General features: G+C 43.4%; 1 protein-coding gene across 3 annotated transcripts in view; it reads right to left on the minus strand.

The window, feature by feature from the left end:
• cfap263 (cilia and flagella associated protein 263) overlaps nucleotides 1-20,181 on the minus strand; it is a 49,710-nt gene that overhangs the window by 14,505 nt on the left and 15,024 nt on the right. For 2 of the 3 annotated variants that reach the window (XM_068049700.1, XM_068049701.1), the window contains exons 2-5: nucleotides 12,373-12,496; nucleotides 11,189-11,353; nucleotides 8,851-9,006; nucleotides 2,335-2,415 (exon numbers count right to left, since the gene is read on the minus strand). In XM_068049700.1, coding sequence (XP_067905801.1) covers nucleotides 2,335-2,415; nucleotides 8,851-9,006; nucleotides 11,189-11,353; nucleotides 12,373-12,496 — 526 coding nt within the window. Of the gene's footprint in view, nucleotides 1-2,334; nucleotides 2,416-8,850; nucleotides 9,007-11,188; nucleotides 11,354-12,372; nucleotides 12,497-13,946; nucleotides 14,065-20,181 lie in introns of those variants that run through there. The other variant, XM_068049699.1, reaches the window with a different exon arrangement.

Genomic DNA, 20,181 nt, shown 5'->3' on the forward strand with positions numbered 1-20,181 from the left:
TTTCTCTTTGTAGGGCCACAATTAGAACCTTCAGGTGCAACCGGGTGGAGTGTATGTCGTATATACTCCGCCACTCTGTACTGGGTGGTGAGTGGTCCAAATCAGCAGCCCTTAAAGGAATTGCCTGTGGTCAATTCACCAAATGCCAATAAAATTTGGGGAGGGGGGGGGGGGGGGCAATTTTTGTTAGATCGGGAAGCATAGGACCCAACCATTTTCCCTTATCTAGTACCTGCAAATTTGCTGGCTATATTGAACTGGTTCATGCATCCTGGCACCGACTTCAGGTGGAAGTCCAAAATTACCTGCAATAAATCAAGGCCGTCTGACTGGTCCGGTAGTTCAAGAGAACATTAAAGAACCCTAACACTCTTCAAAATAGCAGGGAGTTCTCCTGGTATCCTGATCAACAAGCTTCCTTAACCAACACAGCTAAAAACAGAGGAACTGGTCATTGAACTCACTGCTGAAATATTGGGAAGACCGAAGCCATTGTGTTTGGTCCCCGCCACAAACTCCATTCTCTAGCCACTGACTCCATGCTTCTCTCTGGCCACTATATGCGGCTAAACCAAAATGTTCACATCTTTGCTGTACAATCTGACCCTGAACCGAGCTTCCAACCTCATACCTGCTCCATTACAAAGACTGTCTATGTCCACCTCCGTAATATCACCAGTCTCCACTCCTGCCCATCTGCTGCTGAAACCTTCATCAATGCTTTTCTTAGCTCCAGACTTGCCTATTTCTAAGCACTGCTAGCAGATCTCCTACATTGACTTTCAGTCTGGCAATGCCTAGAATCTAAAATTCACACCCTAGTGTTCATATTCCTCCGTGGCCTCATCCCTCATTATTTCTGTAACTTCCTCCAGCCCCAAAACTCTCAGATCTCTATGTTTCTCCAGTTCTGGCCTCTTGTGCATCCCCAATTTCCATTGCCCCACCATTGGCAGCCATACTTTCAGCTGCTCAGGCCCTAAGCCCTACAATTCCCTCCCTAAAACTATCCGCTTCTCTTCCTTAAAGGCACTCCTTAAAACCTACCTTTTTGACCAAGTTTTTGGTCACCTGTCCCAACAGCTCTTTATGTGGCTCAATGCCAAATTTTGTCTTTTCATACTCCTGTGATGTGCCTTGGGATGCTTTATGATGTTAAAGAGACATATACAAGTTGTTGTACTGCATGTACTTCCTACCAACTATTTCATCATAATTCCTATGTCCAAATGGTTGTTACTGATGCTTGTGGGATGTTACTGTGCACAAAATGGCTGCCACGTCACTGCACTTTAACATAACTCATTGTATGTGAAGTGCTTTGAGAGATATGGTGAGATGTTAAATAAACACCAATCTTTCTTGATTGCACTGCTTCTCTCTTTCAAAAGAAGCACTTCTTTGATTTATTTTATTTATTTAGAGATACAGCACTGAAACAGGCCCTTCAGCCCACCGTCTGTGCTGACCAAGAACCACCCATTTATACTAACCCTACAGTAATCCCATATTCCCTACCACCTACCTACACTAGGGGCAATTTACAATGGCCAATTTACCTATCACCTGCAAGTCTTTGGCGGTGGGAGGAAACCGGAGCACCCGGCGAAAACCCACGTGGTCACAGGGAGAACTTGCAAACTCCGCACAGGCAGTACCCAGAATTGAACCCGGGTCCCTGGAGCTGTGAGGCTGCGGTGCTAACCACTGCACTCAGTGGTAAATCTCAGCCTTCCTGCTGCATTCGAAAGAGAGGATGATGAGACAATTGATTTACAGAGGATGGCATTTCAGAGATGATATAGCGTTAGCTGTACTTCTTCCAGAAAGGGAGGAAAGAAAGGAAGGAGGAAAAGGGCAGAGAAAGGAAAAAGGGGAAGGGGGAAGGAACATTGACTTGCAATTATATCGCACTATTCATGACCATAAAGTGCTTTACAGCCAGAAGAACTTTTGAAGTGTAGTCACTGTTGCAATGTAGGAAATGCTGCAGCCAATTTGCACACAGTAAACAGCAATGTGATAATGGTCAGATAATCTGTTTTGTGATGTTGATTGAGGGATAAATATTGGCCAGGACACCCCCTCTTCTTTGAAAGAGTGCAATGTGATCTTTTACATCCACCCAACAGGCAGATGGAGCCGTGGTTTAACGTCCCATCCAAAGGACAGCACCTCCAACGGCGCGCTCTCACTTGGTACTGCACTGGAGTATCATTCTTGATTTTTGAGCTCAGACCTGGAGTGGGACTTGAACCCAGAACCTTGTGATTCAGAGGCAAGAGTGCTACCAACTAAGCCATGACTGACACCTGCCACCCTCCCTTTACAAACCAATCGGAGTTGTTGGTGCAGTTTCGCCTTGAGCATCTTCCATGCGTGATTCTTCAGCTGCAGCTTATCGATCAGCATCTCCTGACAGCAGAAAGGAAAATAATCAGACACTGCAGAAGTGATCGTGTAAGAAACACCACAGCTAATACTGATCACAATGCAAAATATTTACTGAGAACATTAACTACAAGACCACTCAATATCTTAATTTTTGAAGATATGTTCAGCGCTGACGCAGGAGTCCCAAGAGATCAAGAGACTGCTGAAGATGGAAGCTTTAACTCTGAACCCTAGATAAAATGAAAGATTACAAATGCTGCAGATTTGAAACAAAAACAGGAAAAAAAAAAGAGTTGAAACATAAAGCAGTTCCATTAACAACCATAAATATTAAAACATGAGTAGGTCTTATGTCTCAAAACATTAACTTGCTTTTCCCTTTTAGAAGCTGTGTATTTCTAAACACTATATTTTAATTTTTACCTCCTAAACCAGCCTAAAATTCCTATTCTGATCAACCACTATCACTGCTCACTGACGCTCAGTTTGGGTTCCGCCAGGGCGACACAGCTCCTGACCTCATTGCGGCCTTGTTTGTAAAGAGCTGACCTCGAGGGGAGGTGAGAGTGACTGCCCTTGACATCAAGGCAGCATTTGACCAAGAAGGGCATCAAGGAGCCCTAGCAAAACTGGAGTCAATGGGAATCGGGGAAAACTCTCCGCTGGTTAGAGTCATACCTAGCACAAAGGAAGATGGTTGTGGTTGTTGAAGCTCAATCATCTCAGTCCCAGGACATCACTGCAGGAGCTCCTCAGGGTAGTGTCCTAAGCCCAACCATCTTCAGCTGTTTCATCAATGACCTTCCCTCCATCATAAGGTCAGAAGTGGGAACGTTGGCTGATGATTGTACAATGTTCAGCACCATATGCAACTCCTCAGGTACTGAAGCAGTTGGTGTCTACATGCAGCAAGACCCGGACAACATTCAGGTTTGGGCTGATAAGCGGCAAGTTACATTTGTGCCACACAAGTGCCAGGCAATGACCATCTCCAACAAGAGAGAATCTAACCATCTCCCCTTAATGTTCAATGGCATTACCATTGCTGAATCCACCACTATCAACATCCTGGGGCTTACCATTGACCAGAAACTGAATTGGACCAGCCACATAAATACTGTGGCAACAAGAGCAGGTCAGAGGCTGGGAATTCTGTGGCGTGCAAGTCTCCTGACTCCCCAATGCCTGTTCACCATCTACAAGGCACAAGTCAGACATGTGATGGAATACTTTCCACTTGCCTGGATGAGTGCAGCTCCAACAACACTAAAGAAGCTCGACACCATCCAGGACAAAGCAGCCCGCTTGACTGGCACCCAATTCACCATCTTCAACATTCATTCCCTTCACCAATGCACAGTGGCAGCAGAGTATACCATCTACAAGATGCACTGCAGCAACTCACCAAGGCCTCCTTAGACAGCACTTTCCAAACCCGCAACCTCTGCCACCTAGAAGGACAAGGGCCTCAGATGCATGGGAACAGCACCATCTGCAAGTTCCCCTCCAAGCCACACACCATCCTAACCTGGAACCAAATCACTGTTCCTTCACTGTCGCTGGGTCAAAATCCTGGAACTCCATTCCTAATAGCACTGTTGGTGTACCTACACCCCAAGGACTGCAGGAGTTCAAGAAGGCAGCTCACCACCACCTTCTCAAGGGCAATTAGTGATGGGCAATAAATGCTGGCCTAGCCAGCGATGCCCATATCCCATAACGAATAAAAAAAACTCTCTAGCCCACCGCCCCATGCCCGAATCCCCCTCCCCACCTATAGCAGCTCTCCCACTCCTTCACCCTCTCTCTCTCTCTCTTCTCACCTTTCCCCGAAAACTGCAATGTTTCCCTCCAGCCAGTCTTGTTTTCGGTGATAGTTCTGAGCCAGAGGACTCCCTGCAGTGGCAGCTGGTATGATCATGGAGGAGGAGGGCGACGCCACTGGGTGAGAAATTTAAAGAACAAGTTCCCCCAGGCTCCTAGCAGCAGTGCCCATGAGATTTGTGCCCAATTCAAAAGGTCTCCCTAGTTGTACAACCTGAAGCGCATGGGCTCACACATGAAAAATAACCCAAGGCCACTCCAGCCTCAATCACTCCCTGGTGGAAATCAGCTAACTCAGTACAGACTGACACTCAAACCTTGGATCTTCATGCCAGCATGGCTCAGGGCTCTGCCAGTGCCTAAGCCATAAGCAATAACTGTTTTAAAGGAATGGGGCTTTTAAATGTCAGCTGTGGCTCAGTTGGTAGCACTCTTACCTGAGGAAGAGGCTGCATGTACATCATCATCCTCAAAGATGACAGAGCCCAGCAGCTAAGTGCAAAAGACAAAGCTGAAACATTTTCAACCATCTCCAGCAAGAGGTGCCAAGTGGGTGATGCATCTGAGCATCCTGAGGTCCTCAGCATCACAGAACCCAGACTTGAGAGCCAATTCAATTCACTCCACGTGAAATCAAGAAATGGCTGAAGGCACCGGATTCAACAAAGGCTATGGGCCCCAACAAAATCCCAGCTGTAGTGCTGAAGACCTGTGCTCCAGAACTAGCCACACCTCTACCCAAACTATTGCAGTACAGCTACAACACTGGCATCTACCCGACAAAGTGGAAAACTACTCAAGCATGTTCCGTCAACAGAAAGTAGGACAAATCCCATCCGGCCAATTACTGCCCCATCAGTCTACTCTCATCAGCAAAATTATGGAAGGAGTCATTGACAGCCCTAACAAGCAGCACTTCCATACCAACAACCTGCTCACCAATGTTTAGTTCAGGTTCCACCAGGACATTGCACCTCCAGACCTCATTATAGTTTTGGTCCAGACGTGGACAAAAGAGCTGAATTCAGAGAGTGACTGCCCTTGACATCAAGGCAGCATTTGACCAAATGTGGTATCAAGCAGGCCAGATAAAATTGAAATCAATGGAAATCAGGGGCAAAAACTGTCCACTGGTTGGAATCATACCTAGCCCAAAGGCTGTGGATTGTGGAAGCCAATCATCTCAGCCCCAGGACATCACTGCAGGAGTTCCTCAGGGCAGTGTCCTAGCCACAACTATCTTCAGCTGCTTCATCAATGACCTTCCTTCCATCATCAGATCAGAAGTGGGGATGTTTGCTAATGATTGCAGTGCTCAAATCTACTCAAAACTCCTCAGATAATGAAGCACATCGTGCCCGCATGCAGCAAAGACCTGGACCACATTCAGGCTTGGGCTGGTAAGTGGTAAGTAACATTCCCACCACACAAGTGCCAGGCAATGATCAGCTTCAACAAGAGAAAGCCTAACCACCTCCTCTTTGCATTCAATGGCATTACCATTGTTGAATCACCCACCATCAACCTGGGGATCACCATTGACCAGAAACTTAACTGGACCACCCACACAAATATTGTGTCTACAACAGCAGGTCAGAGGCTGGGAATTCTGTGGTGAGTCACTCACCACCTGACTCCCCAAAGTCTTTCCACCATCTACCAGGTACAAGTCAGAAATATGATGGAATACTCCCCACTTATCTGGATGTGTACTGCTCCAACAACACTCAAGAAGCTCAGCACCATCCAAGACAAAGCAACCTGCTTGATTGGCACCCCATCCACCACCGTCACACAGTGGCAGCAGTGTGTACCCATCTACAAGATGCACTGGAGCAATTTGCCAAGACTCTTTCATCAGCATCTCCCAAAACTCATGACCTCTACCAACTAGAAGGACAGGGGCAGCAGGCACATGGAAACACCACCACTTCCAAGTCCCCTTCCAAGTCACACACCATCCTGACTTGGATATGTATTGCCATTTCTTCATTGTCGCTGGGACAGAACCCTGGAAGTCACGATCTAACAGTACTGTCGGAGGACCTTCACCATATGGACTGTAGCCGTTCAAGAAGGCATCTCACCAATTTCTCAAGTGCAATTAAGCATAGGCAATAAATGCTGTTCTTGCCAATGATGCCCACATCCCATGAATGAATGAAAAAAAACTCTATTAAATATCCCCTTAATCATCGCTATTCCAACGAGAACAATCCTAATTTATCAAGTCTCTTCAGATGGAGAAGATGGATAGGATCTATTCCCATTTGGAAGAAAATGGGCTTATCAGTGATAGGCAACATGGTTTTGTGCAGGGAAGGTCATGTCTTACCAACTTAATAGAATTCTTTGAGGAAGTGACAAAGTTGATTGATGAGGGAAGGGCTGTAGATGTGATATACATGGACTTCAGTAAGGCGGTTGATAAGGTTCCCCATGGTAGGCTGATGGAGAAAGTGAAGTCGCATGGGGTCCAGGGTGTACTAGCTAGATGGATAAAGAACTGGCTGGGCAACAGGAGACAGAGAGTAGCAGTGGAAGGGAGTTTCTCAAAATGGAGACGTGTGACCAGTGGTGTTCCACAGGGATTCGTGCTGGGACCACTGTTGTTTGTGATATACATAAATGATTTGGAGGAAAGTATAGGTGGTCTGATTAGCAAGTTTGCAGACGACACTAAGATTGGTGGAGTAGCAGATAGTGAAGGGGACTGTCAGAGAATACAGCAGAATATAGATAGATTGGAGAGTTGGGCAGAGAAATGGCAGATGGAGTTCAATCAGGGCAAATGCGAGGTGATGCATTTTGGAAGATCCAATTCAAGAGTGAACTATACAGTAAATGGAAAAGTCTTGGGGAAAATTGATGTACAGAGAGATTTGGGTGTTCAGGTCCATTGTTCCCTGAAGGTGGCAACGCAGGTCAATAGAGTGGTCAAGAAGGCATACGGCATGCTTTCCTTCATCGGACAGGGTATTGAGTACAAGGGTTGGCAGGTCATGTTACAGTTGTATAAGACTTTGGTTCGGCCACATTTGGAATACTGCGTGCAGTTCTGATCGCCACATTACCAAAAGGATGTAGATGCTTTGGAGAGGGTGCAGAGGAGGTTCACCAGGATGTTGCCTGGTATGGAGGGCGCTAGCTATGAAGAGAGGTTGAGTAGATTAGAATTATTTTCATTAGAAAGACGGAGGTTGAGGGGGGACCTGATTGAGGTGTACAAAATCATGAGAGGTATAGACAGGGTGGATAGCAAGAAGCTTTTTCCCCAGAGTGGGGGATTCAATTACTAGGGGTCACGAGTTCAAAGTGAGAGGGGAAAAGTTTAGGGGGGATATGCATGGAAAGTTCTTTACGCAGAGGGTGGTGGGTGCCTGGAACGCGTTGCCAGCGGAGGTGGTAGATGCGGGCACGATAGGGTCTTTTAAGATGTATCTAGACAGATACATGAATGGGCAGGAAGCAAAGAGATACAGACTCTGAGAAAATAGGCGACATGTTTAGATAGAGGATCTAGGCTTGGAGGGCCGAAGGGCCTGTTTCTGTGCTGTAATTTTCTTTGTTCTTTGTTCTTGTTCTGTAACTGAAACCCCTCATACTTTGTGCCATTCTAGTAAATATCGTCTGCATCCTTTCCAGGGTCTTGACGTACTTCCTAATAGTAGTGAGTATGATTTATAGTTACTGGACTAGTAATCAAGAAATCAAGGACTAATGATTCAGAGACATGGGTTCAAATCCCACCATGGCAGCTGCAGACATTTAAATTCAGTTAATTAAATTAATCTTGGATTAGAAGCCAATATCAGTGATGGTGGCCATGCAACTATTGGGTTGTCGTTAAAACCTTGTTGATAAAACATATCTGGTTCACTAATGTTCTTTCGGGAAGGAAATCTTCCATCCTTATCCGTCCTGTCCCATATGTGACTCCAAAATATGGTTGATTCTTAACTGCCCTAGCAAGCTACTCAGTTGAACAGGGATGGGCAATGAATGCTGGCTTTGCCAGTGACGGCACATCCTGTGAGCGAATAAAAAAAACGTGGTGCCCAGAATTGGACACAATACTTTTGTTGAGATCTAAAACAGTGATTTATAAAGGTTTAACATCATTTTCTTGCTTTTGTATTCTCTGCCTCTATTTATAAAACCAAAAAAAAAGCAGCTTTTTGAACTTGTCCTACAATCTTCAAAGATTTTATATGTAAACATTCAGGTGTCTCTGTTCCTGCACCCCCTTTAAAATTGTGCCATTTTCATTTATACTGTCTCTTGTAATTTTTTCTTGTAATTAAATTACCATGTCTTTGCCCAGTGAATCACCAGCTTGTCTTTGTCCTTCTGAAGTCTGCTACTACTGTCCTCACTCTTCATTTATTAAGAAGTGAAGGCTGGTGTGCCTGAATGAACAGAAAATCATAGACAGCACATCTGCAATTTCCTGACATATCTAGCCAGTGGTGAGTCTCCCCACTGACAGCTTCTATTCAGAAAATCAGTCTACTGTCTCAGTTGGTGATTTCTGTCAGTTCCAGGTCTACTTATTACTCACACTTCCTAGCTGTGGTTTTTTTTGCTAGATTTTATTTTCCATAGGACAGGCTAGCTTGGTGTAGGACTCACTTTTGCATGGATTTTGTCCTCGAAATATTTAAAGAGAGTATCTGTTACAATTGTGCTGCCCTTCTTGCCTTGTGTGAAGGTTCCAATATCTCGTTCAAACTCATTGACTGCTTTTTTTATTTCAGTCAGTGCAAATTCAGCTTCCTCAAGGGTAGCCTAGAGGAAAACAAATATACTGAGTTAGAGACTTTTGTACTTTGAGCAGTCACAAAGACAGTAACCAGGAATTTCCTTGGAGCTTCACTGCTGCACTATCACCGGAAATGCGGCAGAAACTCAATTATGATGGCAGAACATAAGAAGCTCAGAGGAAATTCCTGACAAATGAATTTCTAATGGGGTGAGAAAGACCTACTTCCTTCTCCAATCAGCGGGACCAAATATGGGTAACTTTACAATCATTGTTCCACCTCTTTAAAGAGTAGCCTGCTCTCTGGAACCCTTTAAAAAATAAAAGGGGCCTTCCCATCAGGGTCTCATTAAACACAAAGTGTGGTAAACATATGTTGATCAAACTTTGTCACAGGGATGACAGTGAGGTGCATCATCATTGCAAGAGTCACAAAAAAGGATTGATGTATATCAGGTCAGAGAAGGTGGCCTTGTACAGTATGGAAAGAATCAATGGGCACAATTCTGACTTTGGGCAACAGTGAATCACCAGCTGATTTTATATCTCTCCCAGTTTTTTAAATTTCAGTTGAACACATTCTTTTTTTAATTATGATGATTGGCACAGCAGCCAGAATAATCCTGCTTTCACCACAGAGTCAGACCCACTGGTTTATGCTCATTCCCATTTCTATTAGAATAGAATTATAGAGACATAAAATGGTTACAGCGCAGGAGGAGGCCATTCGGTCCATCAAGCCCACGCTGGCTCTCTGCAAAAGCAATCCAGCTATTCCCACTCCCCCACCCTTTCCCGGTAACCCTGCAACTTTTTTCCTTCATGTACTTATCTAATTCCCTTTTGAAAGACTTGACTGAATCTGTCTCCTCCAGCCTTTCAGGCAGTATATTCCAGATTGTAACCACTGACTACGTAAAAAGGTTTTTCCTCATGTCCCCCTTTGATCTCTGCCCTCTATTTCTCGATCCTTCTGCCAATGGGAACAATTTCTCTCTATCCACTGTCTAGAATCCTCATGATTTTGAGCACCTCTATCAAAACTCCTCTCAACCTTCTCTACTCTAAGGAAAACAGCCCGAACTTCTCCAATTTATCCATGTAGCTGAAGTCCCCTCATCCCTGGAACTATTCTTATAAATCTTTTCTACACCCTCTCTAAAGCCTTCACATCCTTCCTAAAGTGCGGTGCCCAGAATTGGACACAATACTCCAGTTGCAGCCAAACTTCTTGGAGCTTCATAGAGGTTCATCATAACTTCTTTGCTTCTCTACTGCCTCTATTTATAAAGCCCAGGATTCTGTTTTTTTTTTTATTAAATTGCTTTCTCAACCTGCCCTACCTGTCCCCCTCATAAGAACGTACCTCGATTGTACCCGAGCCATTTCCTCTTTAAAGGCTGCCCATTACTTGATTACAGTTTTGCCTGCCAAATTTTGATTCCAATTTAACTGGGTCAGATCCATTCTCAACCGACTGAAACTGGCATTCCTCCAATTGAGTATTTTTTACTCTAGATTGCTCCTTGTCCTTTTCCATAGCTGATCTAAACCTCACGATATTGCAATCACTGTTCCCTAAATGTTCCCCTACTGACACTTGATCCACCCCATTCCCCAGAAATCGATCCAGCAATGCCTCCTTCCTCATTGGGCCGCAAAAGTAGCAATCAAGAAAATTTTCCTGAACACACTTCAGAAACTCTTCCCCCTTGCTGCCCTTTACACGATTACTGTCCCAGTCTATACTAGGATAATTGAAGTTTTCGATTACAACTTCTTAGGTCTTGCACTCTCTGTAATTTCCTTGAAAATTTGTTCCTCTATTTCTTTCTCAGTAGTTGGTGGCCTATAGAATACACACATTAGCGTAATGGTGCCTCTATTGTTTCTTAACTCCTTAACCTCTCCAGGGCATCCTCTATCTCCAGCACTATAATATTCTCTTTAATCATTACATGCAATTCTAGAATTTTTACTCATATTTTGGCATTACGTTCCATGATTCCATCCGTTTTTCTGTGAAATCAGAAACCAGCAGCTTTAGATATAATATTTCAGCAATGACAGGCCTCCAATTTGGTTCTAGATGCCACTGGAGAGGTATGAATATTTGAAATTCAGTTCTAGCTGCCTACGCAGTATCTGGTTGGAGTCAAGTCACTGATATCTGCAGACTAAATGGTATGGCTTGTTGTTGTCCCTTACCTGTAAATTCCGAATTGTGTGGTCTGATTCATGCTTCAGCTTTGCTAATAACTCTTTTGTTTCCTCTAGTTCTCTATAAGCAATGTTGCACTTCTGCTCTGTTGTTAAAGTGAAAAGGCGCTCTACTGTCACATGGCGAGACCTGGATCGATGCCTTGACCGTCCCTACAAGATTTACCAAATACTTTAAGTTCAGAACTTTATATTTTATAAAAAAAAAACTTGTGTAATCACTGTTTTTTCTAAACTGTTTACTAGGTTTCCCTCTGCCACATAGCTCTGGTTGAGAAGGCTGCCAGGCAACTTCTCCCAGGCTTCTTTAGCCAGTGGGCTAAACATGAGCATCTTGGTGTAGCTCATCCTTGATGTTTCCTGCCTCCCATTGGGGAAGCCCTTGTTTGGTTTTGGCTCATTATTTCCTACTGTTCTAACCAGTACAGCCAAGACTGTGCACTCAGCATAATTGGAATTGAAGGCTTGCACTTCAGGGCCCTAGAAATGTGTGGCACAAATACACCACAGACTGTTGGCAACTCAAGCTCCACTTCACAAATTCATCCCAATCAGTCACAGCCACCAGATTTATGTGCTACCTATAAAGTCCATTACTGCAAGCCTCATCGTAGAAAGCATACAGGAAGAAGGGGAAGTGTAATTTTCCAAGTACATGCTGGTTATGAAGAGTTGATAGACCAACATATCATTTTTCCCATAAGTGTTGGCAGTTAGTGAGGTTCCTCACTGCCATCATGTTGTCAAATAGCTACCCCACCCCATCTCTTCTTCTAGTAAAATTGTAGAGCTTAAACTCTCTTCCCTGACAGAATTAAGAGTCTTTACAACATTTTAGAAAATAGTTGCAGAATATAACTGATCCTAGTTGAGCCCAACTTCAGATTATACCTCACACCCCTTCATTATACCACTGACTGTGGGTCCATGTCCCACCCCGGATTGTATCCCGTTACAGTTGAATCACTTTGTAAACCCAGAACTACCTCTTTTTCTCAGCCACCCAGGAGCACCACTCTATCAAAATACAAGCAACAATCAAGTACCACGATGACACTACATAGCATTTTCATATATCAAATTTTTGCTACAGAAATTTCAGGTCCCTTTCTTTCAGAGTCTAAACATCAGAAACAATTGAGAAAGTATTAATGCTGCTCTTTGGGTACTACCTGTGCCGCCTGTGCAAGCTCCTGCGCTGCAACTTGGGCTTGTTGGACCATTTCCTTGGGTACCACACGTTCATAGTACTTATCAAGCATATCAGACTCTATCTGCAAAGCTTCATTGGAAGCACTACATTAAAGAGAAAAATAAATCACTGTTATTGCACAGATTGGCAGAGGTTTCTAAGATGGAGCATGGCTTACATAAGAGATTCTGAGCTGCTCAAAAGTATATAAAATGGAACACTCAGTTAACTCCACCACAACATTTCAATACCTCAAATATCACAATATTAGTAGCTTCACTAGATCATGATTTAATGTAACATTATCAACAGTTTTATTATATCATAAGCTGATTGACCAGGATCAGCATCACTGATTAATTGATTGATTGATGTAACACAAGGGTTGATTTTCCAGTTGGGTCTTCAATCAGTTGTTAATCAAATAGTAGATAATTAGCATCTTCCCAATCATGAGTGTGCTGACCGCTACCTAATTTTGCAGCGGCCTTTTTAATTTATATACAAATCGCTTGACCTATGTCTTTAATTATTATCCATTACTATTTTAAAAGCAGATGATAAGGCAGAGCAGGATGGTATTATGCAAGGCTTAGTTGAACCGCTGAGCATTGGTTGTGATGAGGAGGGAGGGGTTTCTCATGTCTAGCAGCACTAGTTTGTGGAGTCATAAGGCTCCTCTGTAAACAGTGAATTTGGTGCTTTATGTTTGCTTCCTGGAGGTGTATCTATCTCCAGGTTTGTCTCTTTCTCATAAACAGCTACAACAAAAAGTAAACATTCTAGTTACTATCAAGAAAACAAAGATGATAATTACAGCTTTGAAAATTAAACTCTTTGAAAAAACAAATGAAATAGGAAAGAATATCATCTTTCTGTCTCTCATGTCCGACAGCTGTTACCAATTAAAATGTTTACATTTCTAATTGTCAATGTATCAGATGATAATCAGAGCATAATTAGGGATTGTTTGCTTCAGAATTCAACTTTTTTGAGAAATGAACTAAATTACAAAGAGGAATACACTCTGGTCCTGGGGAAAGTGCAGTAAGTGTGGAGGCAGAAAATCAAATGATGGCAAGGTGCAACACCCTAACCCTGTGGTAATGATGTGAAGTTGAGGTGGTACAAGGCAGGGTGGTGACTCTGCTTTCCACTCCAGGATAACCTCCCTAAGAAATATTAAGTGCAGGAGTCAGCCATTCAGCTCCTTGAGCCTGATCTGCCATTCTCCATCTCAACTCCATTTACCTGCCTTTATTCCATATCTTTTGATGCCCTTACATAACAAAAAAATCTAACTCAGACTTCACAGCTTCAATTGTCTCAGCATCCACTCTACTTCAGCGTGAATAACCGTTTCATTCTTGAACGTTATCAGATTGGATTTACTAAAGCAATATACTGCGGGTGCTGGAAATCCGAAATAAAGACAGTAAAATGCTGGAAACACTCAGCAAGTCTGGCAGCTCTTGTTTCTTTCTCTACAGGTGCTGCCAGAACTTTATTGTTTTTTACTGAAGGTTGTATTTAGATGTTTTTAGGCACTGGTACCTGATATCATCCAGTAATTTCTTAAGCTTTTCATCGGTCAGCTGCTGGATACGTTCATTCAGGTGGACATCAACATTCAAACTGCTGTGGCTCGCTAATGTTTCCGCCATCTTTACCAGGCTCGCCCACCCGGCAGAGCTGCCAATATTTACACCCGTTTCCGTAGAAACCAGCAGTGTGAGATTGGCGCAGGCGCTGACGGTTTAAAGCGACACGACAATACGCAGGCGCAAACGCGTGGTTCCTGGTCATGAGCAAGCAAATCTTCGTTCAGTGAATCAACATTGCTCAACACGACACCAAATTAGCAAGAGAAATGATCAAGAAATTAATTCTGCAGATGTCTTATATTCCGAGCAATTTCTTTTCCAAAATTGCAAATTTCACACCATTTTTAATTATAGGTCAAGCCAATGATTGTAATTTTATAATTTTATGTATAGATACATGGAGAGTCGGTCCATTGCATACCTTTTATTTGGCACAGATGACCGAAAATCTGTGACATCAGGGACAATATCATAAGGAATCAATTGAATTTTGCAGATTTGATTCAAATGTTGTCCATTGTATTTGTGAATTTAAGCACGTCAAAGCACTTTGCAGATGAGTGATAATGGACAGTAGGGCCGAGATAGCTAAAAGCGCTGCCTTTGGTGGTAGAACAGAGAGGAAGACATACAGGAGGCCTGGGTTAGAGGATGAGCTCAGTTTGGGGTATAAGCGTAGAGGGTGTCATAGGGTTAGAGTGGAACATGGATAGATTTGTAGATGAGGACAAGGATTTGTGTTGGGCATATGGAGCCAATGTAGATCAGTGAAGATTGGTGGGATGTGCAAGTGGAACTTATTGCAAATCAGACTTTTGGTAGTGGTATTTTGGATGAGTTGGAATTTATGAAGGGTGGAAATTGAGAGGTTGTTGTGGAAAGAACTAGAGAAATCAAGTGACAAATGCGTGCATAGTGGTGTCAATCTTGGCTCAGTGGTACAACTTTTATCTCTGAGTCAGAAGACTGTGGGCTCCAGCCCTGCTCCAGAGACTTGAGCACAAAATCTGGGGGAACACCTCAGAGCAGTATTATGGGAGTGCTGCTCTGTTGGAGGAACCGTCTTTCAGAAAAGATGTTAAACCAAAGCTCCAACTTTCTTCTCAAGTGGGTGTTAAAGGTTTCCCAGGACACTATTGGATCAAAAGAAAAGTTCTCCTAATATTCTGGACCATATTTATAGAGTCATAGAGTCATACAGTATAGAAACAGGCCCTTCCGCCCATCATGTCTGTGCTGGCCATCAAGCACTTACCTATTCTAATTCCATTTTCCAGCATTCGGCACGTAGCCTTGTATGCTATGGTGTTTCAAGTGCTCATCTAAATACTTCTTAAATGTTGTGAGGGTTCCTGCCTCTACCATCTCTTCAGGCAGTGCATTCCCGATTCCAACCACCCTCTGGGTGAAATTTTTTTTCCTCAAATCCCCTCTAAACCTCCTGCCTCTTACCTTAAATCTATGCCCCCTGGTTATTGACCCTCCGCGAAGGGAAAAAGTTTCTTCCTATCTAATCTATCAATGCCCCTCAATTTTGTATACCTCAATCATGTCCCCCCTCAATCTTCTATGCTCTAAGGAAAACAACCCTAGCCTTTTCAGTCTCTCTTCACAGCTGAAATGCTCCGGCCCAGGCAACATCCTGGTGAATCTCATCTGCACCCTCTCCAGTGAAATCACTTCCTTCCTATAGTGTGGTGCTCAGAACTGTACACAGTACTCCAGCTGTGGCCTAAGTAGCATTTTATGCAGCTCCATCATAACCTCCCTGCTCTTATATTCTATACCTTGGCTAATATCCCATATGCCTTCCTAACCACCTTATCTACCTGTGCTGCTGCCTTCAGTGATCTATGGACAATTACACCAAGGTCCCTCTGACCTTCTGCACTCCTATGGTCCTACCATCCATTGTATATTCCCTTGCCTTGCTAGTCCTCCCAAAATGCATCACCTCACACTTCTCAGGATTAAATTCCATTTCCACTGCTCTGCCTATCTTACCAGCCCATCTATATCGTTCTGTAATCTAAGGCTTTCTTCCTCACTATTTACGACACCACCAATTTTCGTGTCATCTGCGAACTTACTGATCATATCTCCTATATTCACGTCTAAGTCATTAATATTCACTACAAACAGCAAGGGTCCTAGCACCGATCCCTGCGGTACACCACTGGTCACAGGCTTCCACTCACAGAAACAACCATCGACCGTTACCCTCTGCCTCCTGCCACTAAGCCAAATTTGGACCCAATTTGCCAAATTGCCCTGGATCCCATGGGCTCTTACCTTCTTAACCAATCTCCCATGCGGGACCTTATCAAAAGCCTTACCGAAGTCCATGTAGACTACATCAACTGCTTTACCCTCATCTACATATCTAGTCACCTCCTCGAAAAGTTCAATCAAGTTAGTTAGACACGATCTCCCCCTGACAAAGCCATGCTGACTATCCCTGATTAATCCCTGCCTCTCCAAGTGGAGATTAATCCTGTCCCTCAGAATTTTTTCCAATAGTTTCCCAACCACTGATGTTAGACTCACCGGCCTGTAATTACATAGTTTATCCTTGCTACACTTCTTGAATAATGGTACCACATTCACTGTCCTCCAGTCCTTTGGTACCTCTCCTGTGGCCAGAGAGGATTTGAAAATTTGTGTCAGAGCCCCTGCTATCTCCTCCCTTGCCTCACATAACAGCCTAGTATACATCTCATCTGGGCCTGGTGATTTAGCCACTTTTAAGCCCGCTAAAGCAGCTAATACTTCCTCCCTTTCAATACTAATATGTTCAAGTATATCACAGTCCCCTTCCCTGATCTCTACACCTACATCGTCCCTCTCTCCTTCTCCATAGTGAACACAGATGAAAAGTAATCATTTAAACCTCACTTATATCTTCCGGCTCCACATACAGATTGCCACTTTTGTCCCTAATGGGCCCTACTCTTTCTATGCTTATCCTCTTGCCCTTAATATACTTATAAAATGCCTTAGGATGTTCCTTTATCTTGCCCGCCAGTGTTTTTTCATGACCCTTCTTCGCTCTCCTAATTACTTTTTTAAGTATCCCCCCTACACTTTCTATACTCTTCTAGGGCCTCCGCTGTTTTCAGCGCTCTGAATCTGCCATCAGCCTCCTTTTTGCTCCTGATGCAATCCTCTATATCCCTTGACATCCATGGTTCCCTGGACTTGTTGGTCCTACCCTTCACCTTAACGGGTACATGTTGGCTCTGAACTCTCAACCATTGACCATTATCCATCAACCATTGACCATTAACCATCAATCCATCAACCATTATCACTAAAACATATTGGAGTTGAAATTGGAATAGGACAGCAGTGTGAAATGGGCTTGTAGCAGATCGGTAGCCTATTTTTCACAGCACCAGTTTCTATTTTCTATTGACTTGGAAAATATTGTCAAGATTTTTAATTTCAAACCAAGTAACAGTGACAGTGAGACTAAGAAATGAGTCTCCAAAAACAGTTTGAACTAAGATTCTATGATCTTCAGTGAATAGATCGGCCAAAGTGAAAAATTGGCTGCCGATTTACTATGAGCCCATTTTGTGCTACTGCTGTAGACTAATTCCACCTGAATTATCTAGTTTGTTTCATTTCTGGTTGTTGATTGCTGCTATGTGCAAATTGGTTGCTGTGTTTCCATACATTAGAACAGTGACAATTCAAACGTAATTAACTGGCTGTAATGTGTTTTAGAACGCCCTGAGGTTGCTAAAGGTGCTACATAATTCTTTACTGGTTTTCGCTGTAGTGGGAGTGAGGTGAGGCAGAGGTGGACAATATGGGGCAAAGGCAGGAAAATGGCAATAAGATGCAGATCAGCCACAATCTAATGGAATGACAGAACAGGCCTGAGGGGATGAATGGCCAACTCCTCTTTCAATGTTCCTGTGCTGCTGAGATGGAAGTTAAGTAAGCAATCTTAGTCGTGGCCAGCATTTGAGACTTGAAACTCACTCAGTTCCGGGCTCGAGCAGACCCCTGAAGCTGTAAACTGTCTGTTACAGTCTTAGCGAGTCATTGAAGGTGGGATCAATGGTAAAGCTACAGAATTTTTGTAGTGGAGTTGAAAGTGATAGCTTATGTCTTTGCAGTGTTCAATTCGAGGAACCTCTGCCCAATCTATGACTTTGTGTTAGACAGGCAGTCTGACAGCATTACAGTAGTTGTCTTCTTTGGCCTCCTTATCTCGAGAGACAATGGATACGTGCCTGGAGGTGGTCAGTGGTTTCACAAACCACAGTAGTTGTACAGTTAAGGAAATCATGGAGACTCTGAACTGGGTGCCATTATCATACATGGCAAGGGGAAACATGCAAATGTGGAAAAGGCAGGCCAAGGATGAAACTTTGTGGTAGACCAGAGATATCTGTGTACAGGTAAGAGAAGCTATTTCTGGAGACTTGCTAGCTGCACTGGAACAGCAAGGAGTAGAACCATGCAAAAGCAGCCTCATGGAGGTAGACCATGTGTTGGAAGAAGATGGCATGATTAACTGTGTTGAGCATGGTGGAGAGGACAAAAAAGGATCATGCACTGTGGTCATTGTCTTTAGTGACTTTGACTAAGATGGTCTCACAGTGCTGTGGGTGGGACAGGAGACAGATTCAAGGGATGCAAATGAAGTTGTGGGAGATGTCTGCATGATGTTGGGAGGTAACAACACATTCCAAGATCTAGCAGAGGAAAGAGAGTTGAGAGATGGCATGATATGCACTGAAGATGGAAGGGTTGAATCTAGGTTTTGTCATGGAGAAGTGATGAAAGGGGTTTTGAAGGCGATTGAGATGTTTGGAGAGGACAGAGGGTGGGTGGAGAGAAATAATAGAGAAATAAGCAATCAGAATGTAATGAAAGAGGGCCTGGGAGAGTTTTGGTGGCAGGGTGCAATGGGAGTGGCAGATTAAGTAGCTCCACAAATGGTTTTAATTTGGAGGGAAAAAAGTTGGAGCTTTGTATTAGAGGTAAGGATGGAAGAGCAGGAAAGAGACTGAAAGAAGCAGTTTGTCATTAAGAAGAGGATTCTGGAAATATCCCATATTTCCAAAATGATCCTGGAATAATAGAAAGTCAGCTTTGGAGATGGGCACTCAGCTCATTTAATTTTCTGTAATTACTGCCATTCATTATTCCCTATACACATCCACATTTTTATATATATACATATAAATATATATGACCAGCTATATATTCCTATATGCAGCTAAGGTAAATCTGGTATTGCAGCAATCGTATGATTCCATCATCCTTAGGAAAAAGGTCCTCTTCATTGCTTCTGTTTTCCAGCATTTGTTTCTTCCCTTCTGCCTGTCCTGAAGACTTTGATTCATTGTTGAATGCACTTCTACAGGTACTGGGAACCCTCTGATACTTTAACAAGCAGCCAATTATCGTGAAAGAGCCCAGGCAGTGTTTCAGGCTATATAATCGCTGGGGCATCACAACCAAACCTGATCTTGCCCTCACCCTACATCCACACACATGCATTCCCAATGGAATATCTGAGAGATAAGGAGCAAGAAACACGGTTGATTTTCTTTTCCTTTACCCATGGTACTCAGGACCATTGTAGTGCCCCTTCTGCCACCTGGCTAAGATTGGCTAACTCAGCCCAGAAGAGGAATTGAAACTTGGACCTCTCTCATCTGTATTATTCAGCTATATACTGGATAAACCCACGGAACCTGGATGGGAACCCTGTATTTTCTGTTTTTATTTCAGTCCTAGAGGATCCCCTCTGGTGATGCATGGTAAATTGAAGGATGCATGGTTTTATAAGGACATGCAGTGTATTATTCTGCTGCTAAGATGAAGCAGTGTACAGTTGGGCCTATCCCTTTAAGGTGTAGTCCCTAATTGGTGCAAATAGATACATCATGAAGTCAATTAGAGCCCCAAGTCATTGGAGGCTGAGTGTTTCTCTGTATGTTGGCAGCTGCTTGTAAATGCCCAGTTGATGCCAAAGGTCAGGAAAAACTGGCAATGAATTACTGAGTTTTCTTTCTTTTATTCAATGCATTTGACACATTGAAGTGGAACTCCTGAAGAGTGATGGATGCACGCTAAACGCAAGACTTTTATATATACTAGATGATCAGCTTTGGCGCCACTCAGGGTGAGTCGGAGAATACGTTGTCGGATCTTATGTCATT

Source organism: Heterodontus francisci, chromosome 17 (assembly GCF_036365525.1).
Source record: "Heterodontus francisci isolate sHetFra1 chromosome 17, sHetFra1.hap1, whole genome shotgun sequence".
Lineage (NCBI taxonomy): Eukaryota > Metazoa > Chordata > Chondrichthyes > Heterodontiformes > Heterodontidae > Heterodontus > Heterodontus francisci.